At 39.5% G+C, this 24,032-nt stretch overlaps 1 protein-coding gene across 1 annotated transcript in view; it reads left to right on the forward strand.

Annotated features, from left to right (window-relative positions):
* Positions 1-23,420, forward strand: part of STXBP4 (syntaxin binding protein 4) — a 174,993-nt gene extending 151,573 nt beyond the window's left edge. The window contains exon 18 of the mRNA XM_049636450.1: positions 13,667-23,420. Coding sequence (XP_049492407.1) covers positions 13,667-13,793 — 127 coding nt within the window. The 3' untranslated portion in view covers positions 13,794-23,420. The remainder of the gene's footprint in view (positions 1-13,666) is intronic.
* The last annotated feature ends 612 nt before the right edge of the window (positions 23,421-24,032 follow it).

Here is a 24,032-nt window from a genome sequence, read left to right on the forward strand (position 1 = left end):
ATTTATTTTCTCACCCAGTTTCAGAGAGTCAAGAATCCAGGTGTGGTTTTACTGGATCATCGGCTCTTTCTCTCTGGTTTTCTCATGAAGTTGCAATCAAGTGGTTAGCCAAAGCTAGGGATCGAAGAGTGCCTTAGTGGGGCTGGAATATTTGTTCCAAGCTCACACGTATGGCTGTTGGCAGGAGGTTTCTGTTCCTCACCACGGCACAGACCTTTCTCCAAAGGGCTTTATACAACAAGGCAGCTGGCTTTGCCCAAAACAAGAGACAAGAGAAAGAGTGAGAACAAGAGAAACATGAAGAAAAAGGCTACAGTGTCTTTATGACCAGTCTCAAAAGTGGGTGACATACCATCACTCCTGCCATATGCTATCGGTCACATAGACTAACCCTGGTACAGTGTAGAAGAGTATAAATGCCAGAAGGTGGGGATCATTGGGACCTGTCTTGGAGGAGCCTGCCACAATGCTATTTCACAATATAATGTAAGTAAACGTATTTTATATATGTGTGTGTATAGCCTGTATATCTATATAAATAATGCAAAAATCTAAGTATTAGACACTTACTTCAAACATGAAATTATACTCTGTTTAGTGATTTTTCCAGTAGGTGTAATCATTTGTTTTTTGTTGTTTTTTTTTTTAATTTTTTTTTAACATTTATTTATTTTAGAGACAGAGAGAGACAGAGCATGAACGGGGGAGGGTCAGAGAGAGAGACACACAGAATCTGAAACAGGCTCCAGGCTCTGAGCTGTCAGCACAGAGCCCGACGCGGGGCTCGAACTCACAGACCGCGAAATCATGACCTGAGCCGAAGTCGGCTGCTTAACCGACTGAGCCACCCAGGCACCCCAATCATTTGTTTTTAAAAGTTACTTATGCTTGACTTATAATTCTCCGTGTATTCATTTGTGTTGATACACCTTTAATGTGAGATCTCTCCTCATGTTATAAAACGTTTGTCCATTACATAGGAAGCAGTATACTTTCCAGCATTATCAATGCCTATCAGTATAACCTAGAAAGTCTGTAATTTCTGAATAAAACAAAAGTTTCTGTCTGGAGCAGGGAAGGCAAATAGATTTCACCTCACTGTCTCAAGCATTGTTTTGTGAAGAGTTCAAAGTCTATGTTCAGCCTCAGTGACGTCTGATCAATTAGACGTCTGCTGTGGGTTCAGGGGGCAAGAGGTGTAGGGGCACAGGCCACATCTTTGCAGTCTTTGGTCTTCAGAACATTTTGCTAGCCCAGGAACTCTGCCAGGATGAACAGTGACAGTACAGAGGGTAGGTTGAAATACTGAACATGGACATTGTTTACAATGACAATCCACCCAAAAAAAGTTCTTATGAGACAGTATTTAAAAGCTTTGCCTTGGGGCGCCTCAGTGGCTCAGTCGGTTGAGCGCCTGACTTCAGCTCCGGTCATTATCTCACAGTTTGTGGGTTTGAGCCCCACATCAGGCTCTGTGCTGACCACCTGCTCAGAGCCTGGAGCCTGCTTCAGATTCTGTGTTTCCTTCTCTCTCTCCCCCTCCCCTGCTCACGCTTTGTCTCACTCTGTTTCTCAAAAATAAATAAATGTAAAAACAAAAATTTAAAAGTTTTGCTTTAATGACTCCAAAAGGTAACTGATGTCTGGCAGGCATGGCTTTCTTCATTTCTCTCCAGTCTGAGAAATTAATGTTCCTAAATGATTGTCTGATTTGAAGTAGGACATCCTATGAGGTTGTTCCCAGGTAGGAAAGAATGTGGATCATAACATGTATGAATAAGACTTCCCATTGTCAGCCAACTGTATTAATTAAAGGCTCAGGTTACATCGTGTCCTCTCATTTATAAAATAAATAGAAAGCACAAAAGAGGAAAATTTGAGGTTGTTTTCTTACCCCCTATTTTACAAGTAGAGCCTATGCTGGGTAATTCTAATGTAATTAGAAATTAGAGAGATCAGAGGGGAAGGAAGAATGGATCATTTCTGTCTTGGAAATAAAAACTACTACTTTTGACTTTTCCTAAATCCTTGGCAGACTATTTTAGCTCCACTTTAGTGGACACTGTCAGGAGCCCTCTCTCTGAAGACATCATTAATTTGGCTGCTTTGATTCATTTTGGGTGGGCTAAGGAATACCCATTCACAGACTTACTATAAGTGTAAGGCCCCCTTGATGAGGTATCAGGGCAATTTCTATGCACTTAACTTCATTTTAGAGGAGAGTGCATGTAATCCCCTCACCATCTTCTGCCTGCCTGAGAATCCTGAGCATTTCATTCTTAATGAGACTGTAATGAAGAAATAAAAGATGAATTGAAGGAGGAAATATGGAACTTTTAAAATATTTGGTCCCTGAACACTTCTTAGACATGAATAAATTGTACTGAAACCACTGGTTTGGATGTAAACATCTATGTGACAGTGGGTTTAGAATACCCAGTAACTAGCACAATGCCCGGTAGGTGCTAAATAAATATCAAATGCATGAATACTGTCAGTGGCAATTTAGGAAAGCAATTGGTGAGAAAAAAAATGCAGACTCTAGTCTCAGACAGACTTGGGTTCCTTTAGTTTATGTACCACTTGTGAGTGTGACCTTGATTTAATTGATACTGTTTTCAGCTGTCTGCACTCCCTTTACTCATTCAAAAACAAGGATAATAGTTGGCGCACCTGGGTGGCTCAGTCAGTTAAGCATCCAACTTCAACTCGGGTCATGATCTTGCAGTTCATGTGGGGTTCGAGCCCCACATCAGGCTCTGTGCTGACAGCCTGGAGCCTGCTTCAGATTCTGTGTTTCCCTCTCTCTCTGCCCCTCCCCCACTTGCGTTTTCTCTCTCTCTCTCTCTCTCTCTCTCTCTCTCTCTTTCTCTCTCTCTCTCAGAAACAAACGGAACAAGGCTAATAGTTTATGTCTCCTTGGATTGTTTTGAGAATTGAATAAATAAGGGAGGTAAAGCCCCTGGCAAAATACCTGGCACATGGTGAGCACTTAACAGAACTTAGTTCTCCCTCCCTTCCTTTATTTTATAGTATTGCTATTTGGCAATGGAGGGGCTTTAAATGACAGCTCAGCTTTATTTTGCACAGCTGCAAATAAAAACGACTAACCAAAACCTGCACCTATGCCACTCTCCAGCCAATCATAAGCCCTGTGACAGGAGCCGAGAGGTTGCATTGCTCAGGAGCTGGAGGAGACAGCTAGCTCTAGATTTGCTATAAATATCTACGAAGGGGTGTAGCAATATGAAGTGCTGTATGAGCAACTGTCATTTAAATGAAAGGCCAGCCAGCTGGCTTAGGTTATACAGAATGGCAAAACCCATGGACATGAATAAAACATCCAGATCTAGACAGCCAGCATCAAACTCTTTCCCCCCATTTGACCAATGACAGGTATAACTGAGGCATAAAGCATGTTTTTTAGCATTTCATTGGGATACTATAAGCAAATCCTCTGGGATTCCAAGAAGCACTTTGGAAATGCATCACCTCTCTGGGGGTTATACTTTTATTTAGCCAGATGTGGAATTCTCTTTGCCTCCAATACCCTTTATTTTAAATTTATTAACAAATACTAACTTTTATGTCAGACACTTTCCCTTCCAAATTTGGTTGCTGTATTAGTCTGCTAGGACTGCCATGACTGAGTGGCTTAAATAACAGAAATTTATTTTCTCATAGTTTTGGAGGCCAGAAGTCCGAGGTCAGGATGCCATCAGGATTGATTTCTGGTGAGGCCTTTCTTCCTGGGATATGGACAGCTACCTTCTCACTGTGTCCTCACATGGCCTCTTGTCTGTGTGCACAGAGATAGAGCTCTGGTGTCTCTACCTCTTCTTATAAGGATACTAGTCCCATTGGACCCAGGGCCCCACCTCCATGACCTCATCTAACTTTACCTCCCCAAAGGCTCTGTCTCCAAATACAGCCACATTATGGATTAGGGCTTCAATATATGAATTGGAGGGGGTAGGGAGCATAATTCAGTTCACCACAGCTGATTCTTTCTTAAATTACTTTTCATAAGATCTCCAGCACCTTCTTTTTCTTCATCCAATAATCTCCATTACAATGTAGTATATAATCTTCCTATACATTTACCAAGTTTTAGGCAAATTGCAAAAATTAATCCAAACCAGTGCCTTTTCTCTTGTGCCTTAATCTTCATGGATGAAGCAGTTAAGGGGAGGGAGAGTGTGGTAGGGAGAATAATGGCTCCCAGTGGTGTCTACGTGTCAATCTCCGCAAACTTTGAATACATTCGGTTACGGGCTAAAGGGGCATAAAGGTCGCAGGTGTAATTAAGGCTGCTAATAGCTGATCTTAAAATAGGGGGACTAGCCTGGATTATCCAGGTGGGTCCAATCTAATCACATGAGGCCTTAACAGTGGAAAAGGGAGGCAGAAGAAGAGGGTCAGAGAAAGAGATGTGACAGTGGAAGCAGGGACAGATAGGCTATGTTGCTGGCTTTGAAGATGGGGGCTAGGAATAACAGAACGTGGATGGCCTTTGAGCTGGAAAAGCAAGGAAACAGAGTCCCCACTAGAGCCTCCAGAAAGGAATGCAGACTTGCCAGCACCTTGATTTTAACCCAGCAAGCACCCTGTTGGACTTCTGTGCTACAGAACTGTAAGCCAGTGACTTTGTGTTGTTTACAGCCACTAAATCTGTGGGAATCTGTTACTGCACCAATATAAAACAAATACAGGGAGTCAGAGATAGAGGGGACAGGGTGATGGTTATAAGGGACCTAGAATGTGTCCAGCATGGATCTAGAGGATGTATTCATGTTATCTCTTAACACTATTGAGGCAGGTGTGGCATGTTTTCTATATTAGGGAACTGAGACTCAGAGTTTAAGTAAGTGTCCCAGAGACACACAGTCAACCCAGTTAGCACATGGGCGATCTGGAATTTCAAATGAGGTCTGCATAGTCTATATGAAAGAACAGTGGCCATGGTCTACATCCACACCCTAGTTCTGCTACCGTGTGAACGTGGACAGGATGCTTGAACTACCTTAGCCTCCGTTTCTGCAATTGTAGAAGTTGTAGCGAAAAGTTAGGTTAATGAGATTTGTACGAAAAGGAAATTGGGTAATCAGTATCAAAGAACATCGTAAAGTACAAAATGCTAATCTGATGTGAAGTCTTATCCAGCTGCCACATATCTAAACATCTATATCAAAAGAATGATCCAGGATATTGAAAGGGCTGAAGGATCTTCTTAGATCTCACCTAAACTTTGTTACTTAGCATTAACCAGACCCCTTTATGAAAAGTCTCCATCCTTTTGTTGGATATTAGATGCCTAGAAACATGGCTTTGGCTACATCCTGAATTACTTCAGAGGCTGAAAATTCCAGTGTAGTAAAATCACTTCAGTAAAGGTTAGAGAATTGAGGGGTAGGGTGAGCTCTTAGCTAGACTACTTACCATTATGTTTGTCTTTGGTAGCATTTTATGCTCTACCAGTGTTACTAACACAAGATTTGTTTAGCGAACTATAGTGTTTGTTTGATGTAAATAATTATAACTTAAATCCTGGGATTTGAGTAAGTTTACATACAACTCTGGCTATTTAGCAAGTAAACTCTAGTCAAAATTGTTTGAATCATCATAGTGGTTCAATTTTTACCTACTACCAAGTATATGAATAGACCTTTTCAAGTTACTTGGATATTAGAATATGGGTGAAGAGGGTTAGTGGTCCTGGTTATTTGGTAACTTTTAGGCTATTTATATAATTTGAACTCTTTCCTGATAACATATTTCTGAATCATTCCGGGTACAGCTACTGCATTTTCACATCTGAAGATGGTTTTATCTGATCCTCAATTATAAATAAGCTAGTCTACCACTTTTGAGCATTTTTTTATTTTTGGTATAATAATATCAGCGAAATGCCTGGTGGATCTATGCATCAAACATTTATTGACCCTCATTTTCTGTGAGCCTGACACCGAGGCTGTAAAGATGCGTGCAATACTTCTCTGCCCTCTGGAAGTTAACAGCCTGGTGGACAAAGACAGATACATTAAGAATTCATTTTCACAATGTGAAAAGCATAGGAGACGTCTGGAGAAGCAGGCTTCATGCAAGTACTTTTTATTCATACTTACTCAATTAAAATATGAGTTTTGTGGCAAGTGCTTTAAGAAATGCTTTAAACGTATGATCTGTGATCAGTCAACACATCTTTATCTCATCTTGTAAAACTGAAGAGCACTTTCAGGTGGTCATTTAATCCATCCCAGAACCGCCATACATATTGTTGTTGAAACCAACCCAGATAACAGAGCCTCAGAGAGAGAATTTAACATAATGGCTAAATTCTCAGAAGTTAGATTTGGGTCTAGATCCTGGCTCAAACACGTTCCAGTTTTATGACGTAAAGTAAGTTATTTCACCTCTCTCGGTGTTAGTTTCCTATATATGAAATGAAGGTGATAAGTATAACTTTTTCCTCTGCTTCAAAATAAACTAAGGTTCTAAAAGACAGATAAGTCCATTGATTCACAAGTCGAAGATGGCGCCATTAGAAATAGTATTGGGGCACATGGGAGGCTCAGTCGGTTAAGCATCCAACTTCGGTTCAGGTCACGATCTCGCAGTTAGTGGGTTCGAGCCCTGTGTCGGGCTCTGTACTGACAGCTTAGAGTGTGGAGCCTGCTTCAGATTCTGTGTCTCCCTCGCTCTCTTCCCCTCCCCTACTTGCGCTCTGTCTCTTTCTCTGTCTCTCAAAAAGTAAATAAACATTAAAAAAAAAAAAAAGAAATAGTATTGTAAAGTTGATGAGATAAGTGTAAAGGTTGATGACGTGTTTGGTATTTATCTCATAATTTTTTCTTATAATTGAGGGTTTCTACTTTACAGAATTCACTCTCAAGTGGCTTTTACACTTACACATTATAGAGTCTTTAATACTGATAGAACACTTTAAGACTTTAGAGAAATTCTCAAAGTCCCATCCAGTTTTGTGATTTTTAGAATGTTCAGTTCTTCTGTAGTAAAATATGTACATTCATATTGATATATTTTTAGTGTCTATTTAACTTTGGTAAATAGAAAAATATTATTAGAATCAGTATAAAATTAGTTTAGATTTTATGTTTCAAATAATTTTAGTGTTTTTAAGGTTTCAAACTTGATAGTGGAGAAACACATACTTAATCAGATGTGTATTAAACTTATTGGATAAATAAAGTGAAATACCTAAACATTAAATATTAAAGTAGCTTTTATATTTCATGTATCTGGACTCATAAGTGAGAATTTAAAGTGGAAGGAAACTTTGGCAGTGGTCTTGCAAACTTGTTTCTAATTAAATTCAGTTCATTAATCTGTATTCTGGCAGTCTTTATTAGTGATATATTTAAAATAGCATGAAAAATATATTTATTGCCTGTCTTCTATATTTTAGAAGGCCAACCTCTTCAGTTTGTAGAAGTTGAACATGTGTTTACTGGGGAAGTAATAGTCATGGCCTCATCTTGAGATACTCTCTTGAGAGTATTTTAAGTGTCATTTAGAATGACACCAACTGTAGTCACAAACCGCCACCTTTCAATAGCTTAATGCTCATACCAGTCAGTGCAGAGCTTCCTGGCTGTTGAATGGCTTTTTTTTTCTTTGGCTGGTGATTTTGGTATGCCAGCTCCTTCTAGCTCATGGCTCCACATCTCCTAGGTCCTCAGAGTCCTCTGTGTTCAGTTAGTGGATGAGGAGTCAGAGTAGAGAATAGAGAAGGCACTCTAGTTTCTTAAAAACCTGGCCCACAAGAGATAAACATTTCTCTCATCTTCCATTGGCAGGAACTAGTCACATGCTCACACTAGGATGTAAGGGTAGCTGAAACAGGTAGTCGCTGCCTGGGCAGCTGCCTCCTGGTAACAACTCTGTGATAGGGAAGGAAGAACATAAAGTTTGATGGACACTGCCAGAGGGTCCATGAGAATGTGTAGATATACAGACTCAAAATTTCTGTGATTATTTATTAGTATCTAATTGTCCAGTATATAAGTACCAGTGTCAGTAGGATGTGTTCTTTGAGGCCTTCTGTACTTTTTAATCCTATCACAATGAAAAACAGCATCAATCATTTAGAGTTGCCCAAAGCTGTAATCTGTGACTGTAGAACAGTTTTTGGAAACATGTATCAGCTTTGGACCTTGAGTATTTGGGCTCTATACAGTAAATGACAACAATCTAAGCCTGTGTATATGATTTTAAAAATATTATTTATACTTTTCACATTTCTCTCAGGAGTTTTCAGTGTTCATCTTTTCGAAGTCTAGTAACAGCAGTTTTTTCCAATATTATGCGTAAGTAATATGTTATAGCTTTAGATTCTTATCAGAATAATAATAATGTGGTATCTGAGATGTAAATGGTTTTTTGTTTTGTTTTGGTTTTTATTTTTTTTTATTTTAGAGAGGTGTGAGTGGGGGGAGCTAGGGGCAGAGAGGGAGAGAGAGAGTAGGTGTGTGTGCGAGCAGGGGGAGGGACAGAAGGAGAGAGAGAGAGAGAGAGAGATAGGAGAGGAGAGGAGAGGAGAGAGAGAGAATCTTAAACAGGCTCCACGCTCACTGTGGAGCCTGACATGGGGCTCAGTCACACAACCCTGGGATCATGACCTGAGCTGGAATCAAGAGTCAGATGCTCAATTGACTGTGCTATCTACATGCCCCAGAGGTTTTTTAATTAATTGGATTTTTAAATTTTCAAAAGATATCTGATGTATTTTTTATATAAATTGCCATAAATAGGAAACAAAAATAAAATCTGTCCCGAAGACTGTAAAGATTTGGATGAGATCCTGCTAATATTTGATCAGACCCCCACTGGATTTCCAAATACTCAATTAAAAAGTGCTGGAAGTGTTCTGTGATATTTAAAAAGTTAATTAATGAGAAATATCCTATTTGATTTTAGGGCTGTATTTCCAAAATTATGTAAGAGAGAACTCCTTATATGTCACTAGGAACAAACAACTTATAATTTTCTCTTAAACGTGTTTGAGAATGGATTACTTCATATCACTGATTCCTAGTCATTCTCATAACCAGTGTCTGACGAGGTTATGTGCTGCCTCACCAAGGTTTGGTGACTTTTTAATTATTTTATTGACATAGTTCACTTTCTCTCTCTCTCTCTCTCTCTCTCTCTCTCTCTCTCTCTCTGTCTCTCTGTCTCAACTTTAGAGCGCATGAGCAGGGGAGGGGGTGGAGGGAGAGAGAAAGAGAATCTTAAGCAGGCTCCATGCTCAGCACAGAGCCCCACACGAGGCTCAATCCCATAAACCTGGTATCAAATCATGACTTGAGCTGAAATCAAGAGTCAGGCACTCAACCAACTGAGCTACCCAAGAGTCCTGACATGGATCACTTTCTGTTCTTAGCTTCCCATTTGTTTTCAATTGGGATTATTTTTTAAGTATAAGTCTTTTATTATTATTACTACTTGCAGTTTATGGCCAGTTGTAAAATTTTCCAGTGATTCCAAGATACTGGTACCAGAAACAGGTTGAATGAACATATATTTACTTATTTGTCTTTATTTTCTCATTCATATGAATATTATATGAATAGGATTATCCCCCCACCCCCCAAAAAAGGACATTGCAAGTTAATTACTTTGGCTCATTATTTTGCAGCCTTATCTTAAACATGATAAAATTATACATGCAGTGTTGCTAAATTCATAGTGATATATAAATAGTGCCATTTACAATGGAGTTTAACAAAAGAACCTTTTTATCATCACAGACGGTTATTAAGAATGAATTTCTTCAAAACTAGCACACTTCTTGTCTTTAAACCATTTTTCTCTTAAAGGCTGTCCTAAATTTTTATTTTGAAAGAAAGCATTTTGCATGCTAGGAGGTAAGAAACATAAGGAGGGTAATTATAATGGGATTTAAATAATTCACTTACATTGCTTTGCCAATAAAATAAAGCATGTTCTCTTAGGTTTTTTTTATAAGTTCTAAAATATGTCTTTCAATTTACTAATATTATAAAAGAAAAATAAAACCCCACAACACTGTCATCTTCCTAGATCAAATATTCCTGTTTTCCACCAACAGATTTGGCAATCACTCAGAGGCAAGTGGTATTATGCTTTTTGGATTTTCCAATATATCTGAACTGCTGTTGATTGCTCCCCAAATCAGGTCAGATGCACTCCCTGCAGGAACATTTGCCAGAGGTAGTGTGTGTTCAAATGGAAGATTTTTATGTTCCATAGTCAGCCTCATTTATTCTCCAGACCTTTAAATTTTTCATACTAAGTAGCAGCATCTCACTGTATGAACCATGGGGTCTTTATTAATTAAACAGACTCAACAGGGCTGATTTGGTCTGTCTCTTCTCAGTTGAATTACCAAGCACACAAATCAGAGAGGAAATATCTCTAATACTAGAATGTTCTCCAAGCCAGTAAATCTGGGATTATCTCCTCATACTGATTATGTCAAAGCTCTTTAGTCACTATGCTCACTAGGACATAAAATTGAATGGTATACACACAGATGGCCCCATTCCAGCATTATAGGAAGAGTTCCAAGTTTTTCTTGCAATAATCACAAAGTTCTAATTATCAAAAAACAAAACAAAACTAGCCATGATCTTTTATTGAATATCAACTCTTTGCCAGGCACTTTATTGCATGACCTGAGTTTTAGAAGCATTAGTCTGAATGTTTGTACACAAGGCCTAGGTGTACTTGAAGTATAGAAACCTTATCCCTTTGTTGGCTGTTTTGTTTTTTTCCAGTGAGTACCCTTTGTAATTGCATGTTTGGTGTTTGGGTGTGTGTTTTTTTAAACATATATGGAGAAGTGTATTGTGAACATAAGCTTAAATCAGTTAGTATTTTAGGATGTTACTTTTGGATTTGGAAAAAGTTCAGATGTAGACTTGTTCGTGTAAAAGTGCCCGATGAAGTTTCCTGGCAAAGATCACTTTCTAGGGGAACTTTCTAATAGTCATCGTTCAGAGTCTATAACTACATTTTTTTCCTTAGACATTTTGCCTTTGCTTCATCTAAGTGATAAGTTTAATGGAATGTCCATTTATAGGTAGTTATAATGTTGAAGCATGAGAATATTATTTTTCAGAAAGTTTAATAGGAGAGTGTGCACCTGAAGTCATTCCTCAGGTGGTTGTTCCTGTTTTCCCTCCTTCCCACACTTCCTAATTACGGGACATTACTGGGGAGGGAGGATTTATAATAATTTAGTCTCTTCTTCAGACTAACATATTACAAATGTGCATCATCACATCAAAGTAAATATACCAAGATTTTTAAAATTAGCAAAATTGTCTCATCAAGTTTTTCCTTTTAGTTTTAAACAGGTGCTTTTTACAGAATGACGTGTCCTTATTTTACCTTGTGTGGCGGTATCCTGGCCCTCATATGTTACACTCATTAGTATTTCTTTAAAGCCACTTTCAACTTGGGCAGACTTGCAGCTTCCCCCAACCCCAAAGGCCTGGAAATGAAGTTAACCTGTGCATAATCTAATGCTTCAGTAAGTTTAGTCACTATAATAAGAAATTCCATTAAACCGTTTTAAAGAGATAACAGTGATGTGGATTACTGTCAAGAGAATAATGAATCTTTGTACCACTTAACCACACTCTGAGCTTTTGAAGTGATGAAGATGTTTGGGCCTTGCCACCTTCACCTTGATTCTCAAAGCAACTTAAATTTGTTTGCGCCATCATGAAACTGTCAGCAATCTTCCGTGGAAAGGTGATTTTAATATTCAAATTGAGGAGTTGAACAATTTGTTTTGGGATATATGCAGAGAATTTAGGACTTAGGGTCAAAAACATCACTGATGATGAAACTGCCTGTTTGTAGTAAGTCCAACATTTTCAGTTATTGCCGTCATCAGCCAATAAAGTCCGTGCATTTATGTGATAGTTCTCAAATTATGCTCTATGGAACACTGGTCCCACATGTGCTAACAGGGGCACGTTAGCTTGAGTAATACCACATACTGTTGAAGAGGCATAGAACATGTTAATATATTTAAGGTTTAGGGAAGTCCTTCAGTTAAGAAACTTTAGCTCTGTTTAACCTAGTGTATCTCAAACTTATTTGACCGTGGAATTATCTTCTTCACGTAACAGTAATTAAAAACCCTTTTAACATACCTTGGAAATGCTATTTTGTCATGTAGGATATATTTTTAGACACCCCCCCCCCATCTTATTTGATCATTTTAAGTGTCAGCCCTCAGATGGACTTGATCTAAGACATGGTACTGCTTCCGAGGTTGAGTTTGGGTGGGATAGGAGTCAGGGGAGACTGATCTAAATGGATGAGGGCAGTAGGGTAAGCCAGTGGTAGAAAGAGTGTCCAGGAAGAAGAAACAGATCATCCTAATTCCAGAAGCTGCCTGTCCACGCTCAGGAGCTGGGCAGATAGTGGTGGATACCGGAGATTCATTCAGCCAAAGGCTGAGGGTTGGAAACCAGGTCTGAGAAACACCATCCAGCAGGTAGAGGCACACTTTGTAATGTTGTTTCACCGCTCCCTGAACATGCCCTATACCTGTTGTACGTCCTTCCTCACCTCTGTTTGTGTTCTTCCCTGAAATGCCTAGTCATTCATTCTGAGCACGTGTTAGGCACCATATAAATTCAGGCATAGGAAACATAGCTCCTGCCCTGATGGAACTTCATATGCAGTAAGAAGGCCTGAAAATAAACAGACACTTAAAATACAGTGTAATAAGAGATAAGATCAGGAACTCAGATTGGAGGAATTTTGAGGGAGATTTGGGGTTTTTTGTTGTTTTTTTTGAGTCTATTCATTTATTTTTGAGAGGGAGAGACAGAGACACAGTGCAAACAGGGGAGGGGCAGAGAGAGAGGGAGACACAGAATTCAAAGTGGGCTCCAGGCTCCGAGCTGTCAGCACAGAGCCCAGTGTGGGGCTTAAATCCATGAACTGTGAGATCATGACCCAAGCCGAAGTCAGATGTCCAACCAACTGAACCACCCAGGCACCCCTAGGGAAATTTGGTTCTTTAGAATTAGTATAAGTTAACTAGATAAACAAGATGGGAGGGAAGAAGACTAGCAGAAAAAAAAAAGTATCATTGAGGCAGGTAAAAAAAAAAAAAAAAAATCAAGGTATTTCATACCATGGAGTAGGTATTTGATCCAGAAGGCATTGGTTGGCACTGAATTTTTAGCAGGTAAGCAACAGCGTAAGATTTGTCATTTAGAAAGATCTCTTGGCTAGAGGAGATTGAATTAGAAAAGAAGTAGAAACAGAGGCAGAGAGACAAGCTGTTTCAGTGACCCAGAGTATAGCCCAAGAAGAGGGGGGGAGTAAAAGATTCCACAGATGTTTCAGCAAGAGAATCCCAGGATTTGCTGACTGAATGCCGGGTAAGGGAGAACAAGTTGTCAAAGATGATGCATTCTCCTACATTCCTTTCTACCAAAGAATAAAGAAACAAATAGGTTTTGTTGAACCTTAAAACATATCCAAGACTTTTCAAAATGATTGGATCGAGTTGCAACTGCTTCCCATGACCAGGGGCTGCAGTAGGGTGGATGTGGTGTCACTGGGATCAGTACTTGCATGGATGGGTAGAAGGACAATCTTTCAGATTGTAATTGCATTCCTTGTTCTTCTCAAGCCACGTAACACAGACGACATCCTGGATCCATCCCGTGATGAGTGCACTGAACCTGTCTTGCTCAGAGGAAAATGAAGAGGACTGTTCCAGAGAACTTCCTGATCGAAGAGTTGATGGTCTTCTGTAGGAAGCAGAGCTCCAAGGTCTCTAACTTCTCAGTCTACATGGATGACTCCAACATGCGATGTTCTAAAATAGGAGTAAAGCACACACTACTTATTGAAGTTCTAAAATGGAGACTCTGGGTTTAGTCTACTTTTGTAAGACTTTCTTTTTTTTTTTTTTGGACTGTGATGAGCATTTTTTTTATTTAATTAAAGTGCAATTCACATACAGTGTTCTATCCGTTTCAGGTGTACAGTATAGTGATTCAGCAATTCTGTGTGTTACTCTGTGCTCATCATGATAACTGTACTCTTTAACCCCTTTTACTCCATCCATTCTCCTACCCGCCTCCCCCCAGCAACTACCATCTTGTTCTCTGTATTTAAGAGTCTGCTTTTGTGTTTGTCTCTTTTTTTCTTTGTTTGTTTGGTTTGTTTCTTAAATTCTACATATGAGTGAGAGCATATGGTATGGTAAAACTTTTTGATATAAGTGTGTACACTTACAAGATCAATTGCCACTACAGTAGTCCTTTAAGAATAATCTAGTTGTATTTTTTGAAATCATATATAGATTTTATCATATGTATAATTTTTCATATACAACTTGATTTGTAATTTTATATATAGTTCTTTATAGAGTATCCGATACAACGGGTTTTTTTAATTAAGACTTACCGGAAAATTATGTGAACACAGTGAAGCACTTCATTTATTTGATGTGACTAACCTTTTATGTTAGTATCTTGGGAAAGTGCTCTGAGCAAGCTTTTGGGGGTTTCTTAAGGATCACATTTGGACAACTATCTCATTGGCTACTGAATGCAGTTTACGTATTTGTGGGACTCTAACTTACGAAATGCCTGTTTTGTTCAACATGCCCGTAAGGCAGATCCAGTGGGTATTTTTATTCTTGTTTTTCAGTTAGGGAAATAGTGGTTCAGAGAAATGAAGCACCTTGTCCTAGAGCTGAGATTTCACACCTGAGTCTTCTGATTCCACGTCGAGCCCCTTTTCTCCTGCACCCCACTGTCCCTGCAGAGGGAGGTCACAGCCCAACACGCAGGCCACAGTGGCTCTGTTGATACAGCTGAGCTCCACAGCTGTGCACTCCAGTGGCCACAGAGATTCAAGAGGTACCTCTTCAGTCGGATGTTGCCCCCACATACTATTCTCCTATAAACTCAACCCCACTATTCTCCTATAAACTCAACCCCACTATTCTCCTATAAACCCTTCCACCTCCCATACCCCCAAATATTCACCAAGTCAGGGTGCAGTTCTGTGATGCCCTTTCAACAGGCTTCTTTCAGCAGCTCACATTTTTCTAAAGTAAAGGGACTGGTTTACATCAGGGGTCTGCCCTGCCAGAGGGAACATTTGCAGGGAGTTAATGAGAAGTGGGGCACCCGGAATCTCCTCTGCTATCTGGACACATCCACGAACTCTCCCGCTGTGAGTTCAAGACTGACCTCATGACTGCTGATGTCACCTTCCAAACTGATTACACTTTCTATCTTCTGTTATTTTGTTGTAACGATGCCACAAGACAGCTCCTGGAAGGACTGAGCCATTGACTTGGAGTGCTAAAGATTTTCTTTTTAGTGATTTAAACCTGGGGCTAGGAATTGGGGCAGAGTGAGGACAAAGTCATTTTAAATGTCCCGGGTGTTAGGTACCAACTGAATGATAAAAAGGGATTTGTTCATATCCAATGTCCTGATACCGTTAGGTAATATACTTAGGAAGAAAGTGAGTAAGAATCATTAAGTGATCAGAATACCCTGTTCTTAACCATGCGTGGTAAGACTGAGAAATTACTGTTTGTCACAGTGGCCTCTTCTTCCCAACCCCTTCCTCCTCATTCCCTCTGAAATACAAACAGGAAAAAGGAACCCAGCCTTGGGGATCATGTGATTTGAAGATATTTTTTTTTTTCCCAAACATCTTTTGGTGAAAAAGACCCATTTTTCAAATGGGCTTTCAAGCAGAATCCCAAGATATGTAACAGGTTTTTTGTTTGTTTGTTTGTTTTTTTAATATTGTTACTCTGCTTGAAATGAGAGAAGCCTGAAGCCCAATTAAAGCAGCCCCCAGCATGGCTGTGCAAACCTACAGATCCTTAGAAGATAGCATAAGATTCCTCAATTATAGCCATTGTATAGATAAGTAAATTGAGATCCTAAGAGGTCACACAGTGAGTCAGTGGCCAGGTCAAGACAGGACCTAGATCCTAAAGCCTCCTACTCTACTAAATTTCATATGGCGCGTAATATAGATAGATGTATGTTGTAAATATAGGTCTACGTTGTGAATATGTATAGGATTTATAACTTACATCTTGAATAATAACATAAATCCAGGTGGATAGGTAGTCGTTAGCCCCAAGAAAAGTTTCAGAATGGCTGAAGAAGGCTCATGCTTCTCCTGACAGCTGTGTGAATATGAGCAAGCTTCAGGGAGACAAGTTTTGAGAGAAGCCCTCGAGGGAGCTCTTTCCTTGTGTCCCCCAGAGGTGAGTGAGATTCTCAAACACCTGAAGTTACTTTTATAAGTTAGTGTCTATAATTGTCAAAGTACAGACTTTTTGTTGTTAAATTAATGGTATGAAATTTCCCTCCCCCTGCTGGGAGTGTTTTTTCTAATTTGTTTCTAAGTGAAGAAAACACAGAGGAGATGCTAGAGTCACTTGAGATCAAGCTCCTCAGGCATGCATTTTACCGACAGACACCTTATATGTTAACTTTGCTGGTTTGTGCCACTTTCTTCCTTGCTTCCTCATGGAATACCTCATGGTAAAGGTCTTTGGAAATTGTAAGGATATTTTTTGTTGAGCATTTTGTACTACACATTGTGATGGGTAGTTTGCATAGATTATTTCATTATCTTCCTAAAACAACCCCGTGAGGAAGAAACTATAATCCCCATTTTGTAAAGAAGAGATTGAGGGTTAGAGAGAGTTGCCAGTCTTTGCCTAGGGGGTCACACAACACCTACATGTGGAAGCCAGGGTCCAAGACAGATCTGGCACAGCCACTCTCTTAAACCACTCTGCAGAGCTGTTTAGATCCATTGTATGTGACACTGGGGGTAGAGGTAGGGTCTGTGAGTCAGTTTTTCAAAGGAGCAGATTCCAGTTCAGTGCAACAAGGAACTTTCTGATAGTTGGGGCTCATCAGGAAAGAATTACCCTGTGGGAAGTGAAAGCACTGACCCAGAAAGTGTTCAATCTGAGCTCCTTATTATGGGAATGGTACTGAGGACGTTCAGGGTCTGAATCGGCTGGACTGTTGAGCTCCGTCTGAGATTCCTTCCTCTTTATGACCTCCAAGCCAACAGATAAATGCCCAAGAGACAAAGAACCATGGTGGAGACTCATTAAGAATCCTTATCCAATGCAAATAGAACGATCAGACTGTTTTTTAGAGAGTTGATGTTTATACAACCAGTTTTTCGTGAATATAAATCAACCCTATTAATGTGATAAACTTCTCTGTTGACCCACTGGCTCAGATTCTAGGGTTAGAAAACCTTGATGTTCTTACGTCCTTCCACCTCACTTCATGAAAGAGTGACCAGGGTCGGTCATCCTTACTCCTTTATTCTGAGAGTACTTAGCATCAACGGTGTGCCAAACATAGTGCGAGGCACCAAGGCAGAGTAGGGCAAAATAACCATTTCCTGGGTCCTCTTACTCTTGGTTAAAAATTAAAAAGCTTCTCAGGTGGCCAGAGTTGAACAGCTTGTTTTTAACTTTTGAATTTTAAAAGTAATCTAGTTCCATTGAAAAATCAAGTAGTAGGGAATTGTATAAAGTAAACAACAACAACAAAACTCATCTCGCTTTCCAGAAGTAGCCATCACGAATACTTTGATGAGTATTTTTACTCAAAGTTAATCATACTGTTAAGCAGCTTGCTTTTGACGTAATTTATTGTGGTCATTTTTTTTTTCATGTCGATGCATAGATTGTTCCATTTCAAATGTCTGCATAAAATATCACTACCCAGATAACTCATAATTTCTGCAGCCATCAGTCTATTTGATGAACACTTAAGCTGTTCTGAGTTGTCTTCTGTTACAAACAATGTCACAGTGAACATCCTTACAGTCAGTAAATCCTTTTCTTCATATATGCATGCACTCTTATGCCAGTAGGTCTATAATGGGAATACATTCATAAAAGTAAATTGCTGTATCAAAGATTTGTTCATTTTAATTTTGGTAAATATTCATAAATTCTCCTGCATTAAAATAGAACCAATTTACACCACCACCAATAGTATATGAGAGTTTATTTTCTATATATGATGGAACTTATTTTAGTGCAAACATTGCCAGTAACTTTTTTGGTTGTTTTTGTCCTTAGAAGAGTAATCCGCTTTTTACTGTTATCTAAGGACCTGAATTTTTTTCATCATTAGATTTTAGTTGTCCCTTAGCAGCAGAGAATGCCTCGCTGTATATAGAGGAGTCTGGCAGTGACTAATTCACTGTCAAACACATCATTACTCTCATCTTTTTACTGACATTTCCTACTTGTCTATAATGATGGTGCAGACCCACTTTTAAATGAGCTAACTTGGGGGTTGCCTGGGTGTCTCAGTTGGTTAAGCGCCGGACTTCAGCTCAGGGCATGATCTCGCGGTTCATGGGTTTGAGCCCCACATTAGGTCTGTGCGGACAGCTCAGAGCCTGGAGCTTGCTTCAGATTCTGTGTCTCCCTCTCTCTCTGACCCTCTCCTGCTCGTGCTCTCTTTCTCTCTCTCAAAAATAAATAAACATTAACAAAATTTTTTTAATGTGCTAACTTGGGTGAGAGCCCTTAGCAAAGTGTAAAACCCAATGTAAACACACCTACAAGTTCTTTGAGGTTTCTCCATCTGTATAAGGAAGAGGGTGATCCCCTGACTCTTGTCAAACCAATTCAATCAGCGACCATTTTCCTAGTACCTGCCAAATGCCAGACAAATGCAAGGTCTTGAAGTTACCTTCAAGAATAGTTCTGATTCCCTAACCAAGAAACTCATAATCTAACACCTTTTTCCTTTCTTTCCTTTTTCCTCAAAAACCTTTTATTTTTCCTTAAAGGAGTAAGAAGTCAGGGGTTTGTTTAGTAAGAACCCCTGAAGAGAGGCCCTTTATCACTCTCTCAAATTTGAATAACTACAAAATAATATTAACACCCCTTGACTAGAAATGAAAGAGAAACATACTGTGAGAAGGGGCTCTCCAATAATAAATGCTGAGCAGCTGTAAAAATACAGAGTCAAGTGATACCTTCATCAAGTGTTTGCAAAATTAGAAAATATTATCCCTTTTCTGGGGGTAAAGGGACATTTTTATTTTCTCTGCTAAAGTGAGCCACACCTTTTTCAAGTGCTAACAAACTTGAATTTTACAATCTACAGAAGAGAAAGAACTAACATTAAAACAATTTATATGCTCTATTGCATGTAATTTTTGAGGATTAAATGAACTTTAAACAGAATATGCCCATGGAACTTCACTTGAGAAATAAAATGCCCAAGATGTTTTAACCACAGCTATGCACATGTAGTATTAGTGTGCCTGTGTGACAATGATGTAGATATTGCATGAAATTCTGTATTTGCTTTCTTCATATGACTTTACATTGAACTGACATTACTACTACTTTTGTTAATTTTTTTTTTCTTAAGTTTGATTTTTACTCTCAGGGGTCAGGATGGTTGGAGGGAAAATGCAGTCAGATTAACAGCTCTCACCGCCCCCCATCCCCATTCCCCCATCACTAAATTATCCTCTGTTACTTCACCCTATTTATTTCTTCTCCATTACTTATCAATTTGTAAGGATCTGTTGTTTATTGTCTTCCTTATTAACAATGGGAGTAAGCTCCATGAAGGCAGGGATTCACCTGTCTTGTTCACACTGTAGGAAGGCTCTAGCACCATCCAGGAGGATCTTGCACAGTCCCTGCCAGGTAGTAGGTGTTTGATACATACTTGCCAAATTGAATGTGTAATGAGCTATCCATAACCAAGGCTTAGTCCTGGGTTTAACTCTCATGCATTTGTATTTATTTCTAGTAGCACAATGAGTGCTACTAGATGTCAGACACTTTGCTAAGTACTAAGGATGTGGCACAAAACAGATGTGGTCCTAGCCCCCATGTGATTATATTTTATGCAAAGGAAATTCAACTGAAATTAACCAAAGCTCTTTCCATTTATTTTCTTTCTCTCTCTTCTTTATCACATATTTGAACTTCTAGACCATTTAATGTTCTTGCCTCAGGAAAGGGGTATGAGGTCAGCACAGGCTCTTTTGAGTTTCAGAAGTCTGGTTCCTTAGGGCACTGGATTTAGATTAAAAGTTTGTGGGTGTACATGAGGAGGAAGAGCAACGCTACTCCCTACCTAGGAAATAATTCCCATGGCTGTAGGAGGGAAGAAAGAACAAAACTGTTGGTGGGACTCAGAGAAAGTGGGGCCACTTCTGGGCCACTTTCCAGGAGCAGCAAAACCCCAATTATATTTGTTAGTTTTGAGAGCACAGGAGACCCATTCCTCACTGTACCTAGGATGGAAATGAGTGCATGGTGTGTTTAGGCAGATGGAACCTTAGGCAACTTTAGTGAGCTTCCTCCAGCCCAGTGTGGTCCAGGTGGAAGATCAGATTGGTTTCCATGAACCAAAAAGGTTCACAGGAGTAGCAGGAAGCCCCACAGGACCTGAGTGAGGACTTTTTGCATTCATGGCCTCTCAACAAAACCCAGTTTGAACTGTGACATCAAGCCATCTAAACGTAGAGTGCCTTGGCACTAGATAAACCTCCTGGAGTCTAGCAGTAACTCCAAAGAACAGAGGGAACTGCAAGCTGGTGGAGACTAGTGTTGCCCAAGGTCATTAATTCCCTACTCCTGATATTTCCTTCCTCATGAAAGAAACTCCTTTAGAGTAACACTCTTGGCCTATCTCTGCCTCTGCCCGCTCAGGTAGTGACTTGCATGCTCGGTGAGTTTGGGATAAAGAATAAAACAGGTACTGTTTCTAGAATGCTTCTTAAATATATTCCCTTTCCTGTGTTCCAAGAAAACACTGCCTATTTGTTTTTTTAGGTCTTTCCCATTTATTACCTGGATAACTGCAATATAGGCAATATACCTTCCTGGCTGTCTACCGCACCTGTCCCCATCAATCTTCCCACCACATTTCTGTCAGAATTCTCTTTCTGAAGCACATATTTGATTCTATTACCCCCTTGCCACTCTTCAGTAATTCCCTAGCACCTAACATTATCAGATCCTTTCTATCTCTATAGCCTCAGTTCCTCTTCAGATTGCTTCCTGCCCTTCAACACACATTTTCTGTTTATCTCTTCCTTGAAGATCTGGGCACCTGCTGCCGTCCCCATGCCCAGCACTGGCACTCTACAGATGCCACTTCTGCATTTTTCCACATGCGTCCAGCCCTCTTCCCACATGGGAATGGTGCACCAAGAACTTCTACCCCAAGAGGAGTTGCTGACCTGTCTGTCCACACACGCACTGGGTTACTACATTTATTTACTGTTTATTTTTACCTGGTGTGCTGGGTTACTGAGTCTTAAAGGCTTGACATTCGGTCCTACCCACTCTCTTTTGCTTCTTCTCTCCATGTCATAACGAAAACCAGAACTCTGGTTAAAGCCAGCTATCTCTCACTGCAGCTGTCCCACTCAACACCAGCAGCTAGGTGAGTCAATCAATTATCATTGGGAGGGAAATGGAGAGACAGAAAATGGCTCAAATAGTCTGTCATTTCTTATTTGTCTATTTGATGCTTTTGGGTGTTTTTATCTAGAATCCTGGAGGGTGAAAAGGTTAGCTAAAAGGAGTCATGGTCTAAATTCCCACCCCCTCCCCCTCTTACTGCAAACCTTTTAATAAAGCCTTTATTACACTACATTTGCAATTAATTGGGGCACTAAAGGGAGGCATATGTCTCTCCTAGACTGAGCCCTGTAAGTCAAAGTCTATATGTTATTTTTTTGTCTCTCGCACAAGACACAGTACGGTAATCAATAAATAATTACAGAATACATTTTTTAATGTTATATTTGGGGGGGGGGGGCGCAGAGAGAGAGGGAGACATAATCTGAAGCACACTTCAGGCTCTGAGCTATCAGCACAGACCCTGACACAGGGCTCAAACTCACAGACTGTGGGATCATGACCTGAGCTGAAGTCAGATGCTTAACCAACTGAACCACCCAGGTACCTCTACAGAATACATTTTTAAGGTAATTTATTGTTTTCAAAAACTCTTTTAACTGTTTCCTGCTTCTAGCAGAGAAAGACAAAGTGAATGAAAAAGAAAGTGAGGTGGGAGTTTAAGCCTGTCTACACTAGCCAGTTCAACTAATGTTGGGACTATATAATGGGTTTTGCTGAAGAAGGAAGTGTATTCTACCCAAATCTGGCCGTAAAACTCACAGTATGATCACAGTGGAAGGATTATAAAAGCACATACTCAAACATTGTTGATTTTCCCAAGGTTTTGAAAAAACACAACAGAATGATTTTGGCATGGAAGAGTAGAAAAAGCCTAAAAGCAAAATACAAGGTTAGTGCATTTCAAGGCAACAACATTCAAACTTCTGTTCTTAGAGGTTAATTAATTATGTTGCTGAAGAATTGATTTGGCACAAGGGAGCTATGTGTTGCCACAGTACTCTGAAAGTGCAGAAATTATCCCATCTATAACTAAGCCCACCAGAACTGCATGACTGTTGCTGTTTCACAGTGGAGAAATTCATCTTTCATCAGCAAAATACAGGAAGGGAAAACAAGAGGACAAAACAAATTGGGTGGATAATAGACTTACCTTGGCATATAGACAGTCCAGGTCAGGTATCTCTCTGAAATGGGACATGAAATGATGTTTGTAGGCAGATTTATATACTAAGCAGTTTTACCATTCAGGCAAGTAAACAATGCATTTAATCTAATGCCAGCTGTTTTATTTTTGTGTGGGGATCACATGAGTTATATAGAGCCTTGTGATCCCCACGAAAAATAAATAAAATAAAAAGCTGGCACCAAATTAAATGCATGGATTACTTCTCTCAATGGCAAAAGTGCCCCATGTAAGGAAAATCTGAAAGAAATAGGGTGTGTGCGTGTGTGTGTGTGTGTGTGTGTGTGTGTGTATACACACCTTGTGTGCATACATGTACCACATATACACACAGGTACACACTTTGGAGGAATATGAAATATTAAATAGACTAAAGTCTACTAAATTTCAAGAATATGACCACACTGGGGGTCCTTGCTCACCAATGGATTTCTTACTATGAATTATAGAAGATGAGAAGTCTGACGTTATCTCCATTTTCTCAATGTTGCCAAGGTTGTTCATTGATTATGTTCCTTCTGTCTGTTTTGAGTAGCATATTCTTGACTAGCATTTCACCAAATTTAAGACTCCATCCATTATAAGACTTGCCATTATTTTATGTATCATGAAAAATGGGAAAAAAAAGAGAGCCATTTAAAACTTGTCATAGTACTTTTAATTTTTGTCTTATGGCCCCTTTAAGTAAATCTAAGACCTGTTTGGACATAGACTTTTATTATGTATATATAGAAAGGAAAATGAAACACAAATAAATTGTGATATTCCTAAAACTTTTTGTATTCAAAATGGAACTCTTTGGAATCGCTTTTTTGGTTTTTTTGGTGTTTTTTTTCTGTTTGTTTGTTTTTTAATATAATTCATTGTCAAATTGGCTTCCATACAACACCCAGTGCTCATCCCAGCAAGTGCCCTCCTCAATGCCCGTCACCCATTTTCCTGCCTCCCCCACTCCCCCACTCCCCCATCAACCCTCAGTTTGTTCTCTGTATTTAAGAGTCTCTTACGGTTTGCCTCCCTCCCTCTCTGTAGCTTTTTTTCCCCTTCTCCCCCATGGTCTTCTGTTAAGTTTCTCAAGATCCACATATGAGTGAAAACATATGGTATCTGTCTTTCTCTGCCTGACTTATTTCACTCAGTATAATACCCTCCAGTTCAATCCACATTGCTGCAAATGGCAAGATTTCATTCTTTCTCGTTGCCAAGTAGTATTCCATTGTATATATAAACCACATCTTTATCCATTCATCAGTTGATGGACATTTAGGCTCTTTCCATAATTTGGCTATTGCTGAAAGTGCTGCTATAAACATTGGGGTACATGTGTCCGTATGCATCAGCACTCCTGTATCCCTTGGGTAAATTCCTAGCAGTGCTATT

The sequence above is a fragment of the Panthera uncia genome, chromosome E1 (genome assembly GCF_023721935.1).
Source record: "Panthera uncia isolate 11264 chromosome E1, Puncia_PCG_1.0, whole genome shotgun sequence".
In the NCBI taxonomy this organism is placed as follows: Eukaryota; Metazoa; Chordata; class Mammalia; order Carnivora; family Felidae; genus Panthera; species Panthera uncia.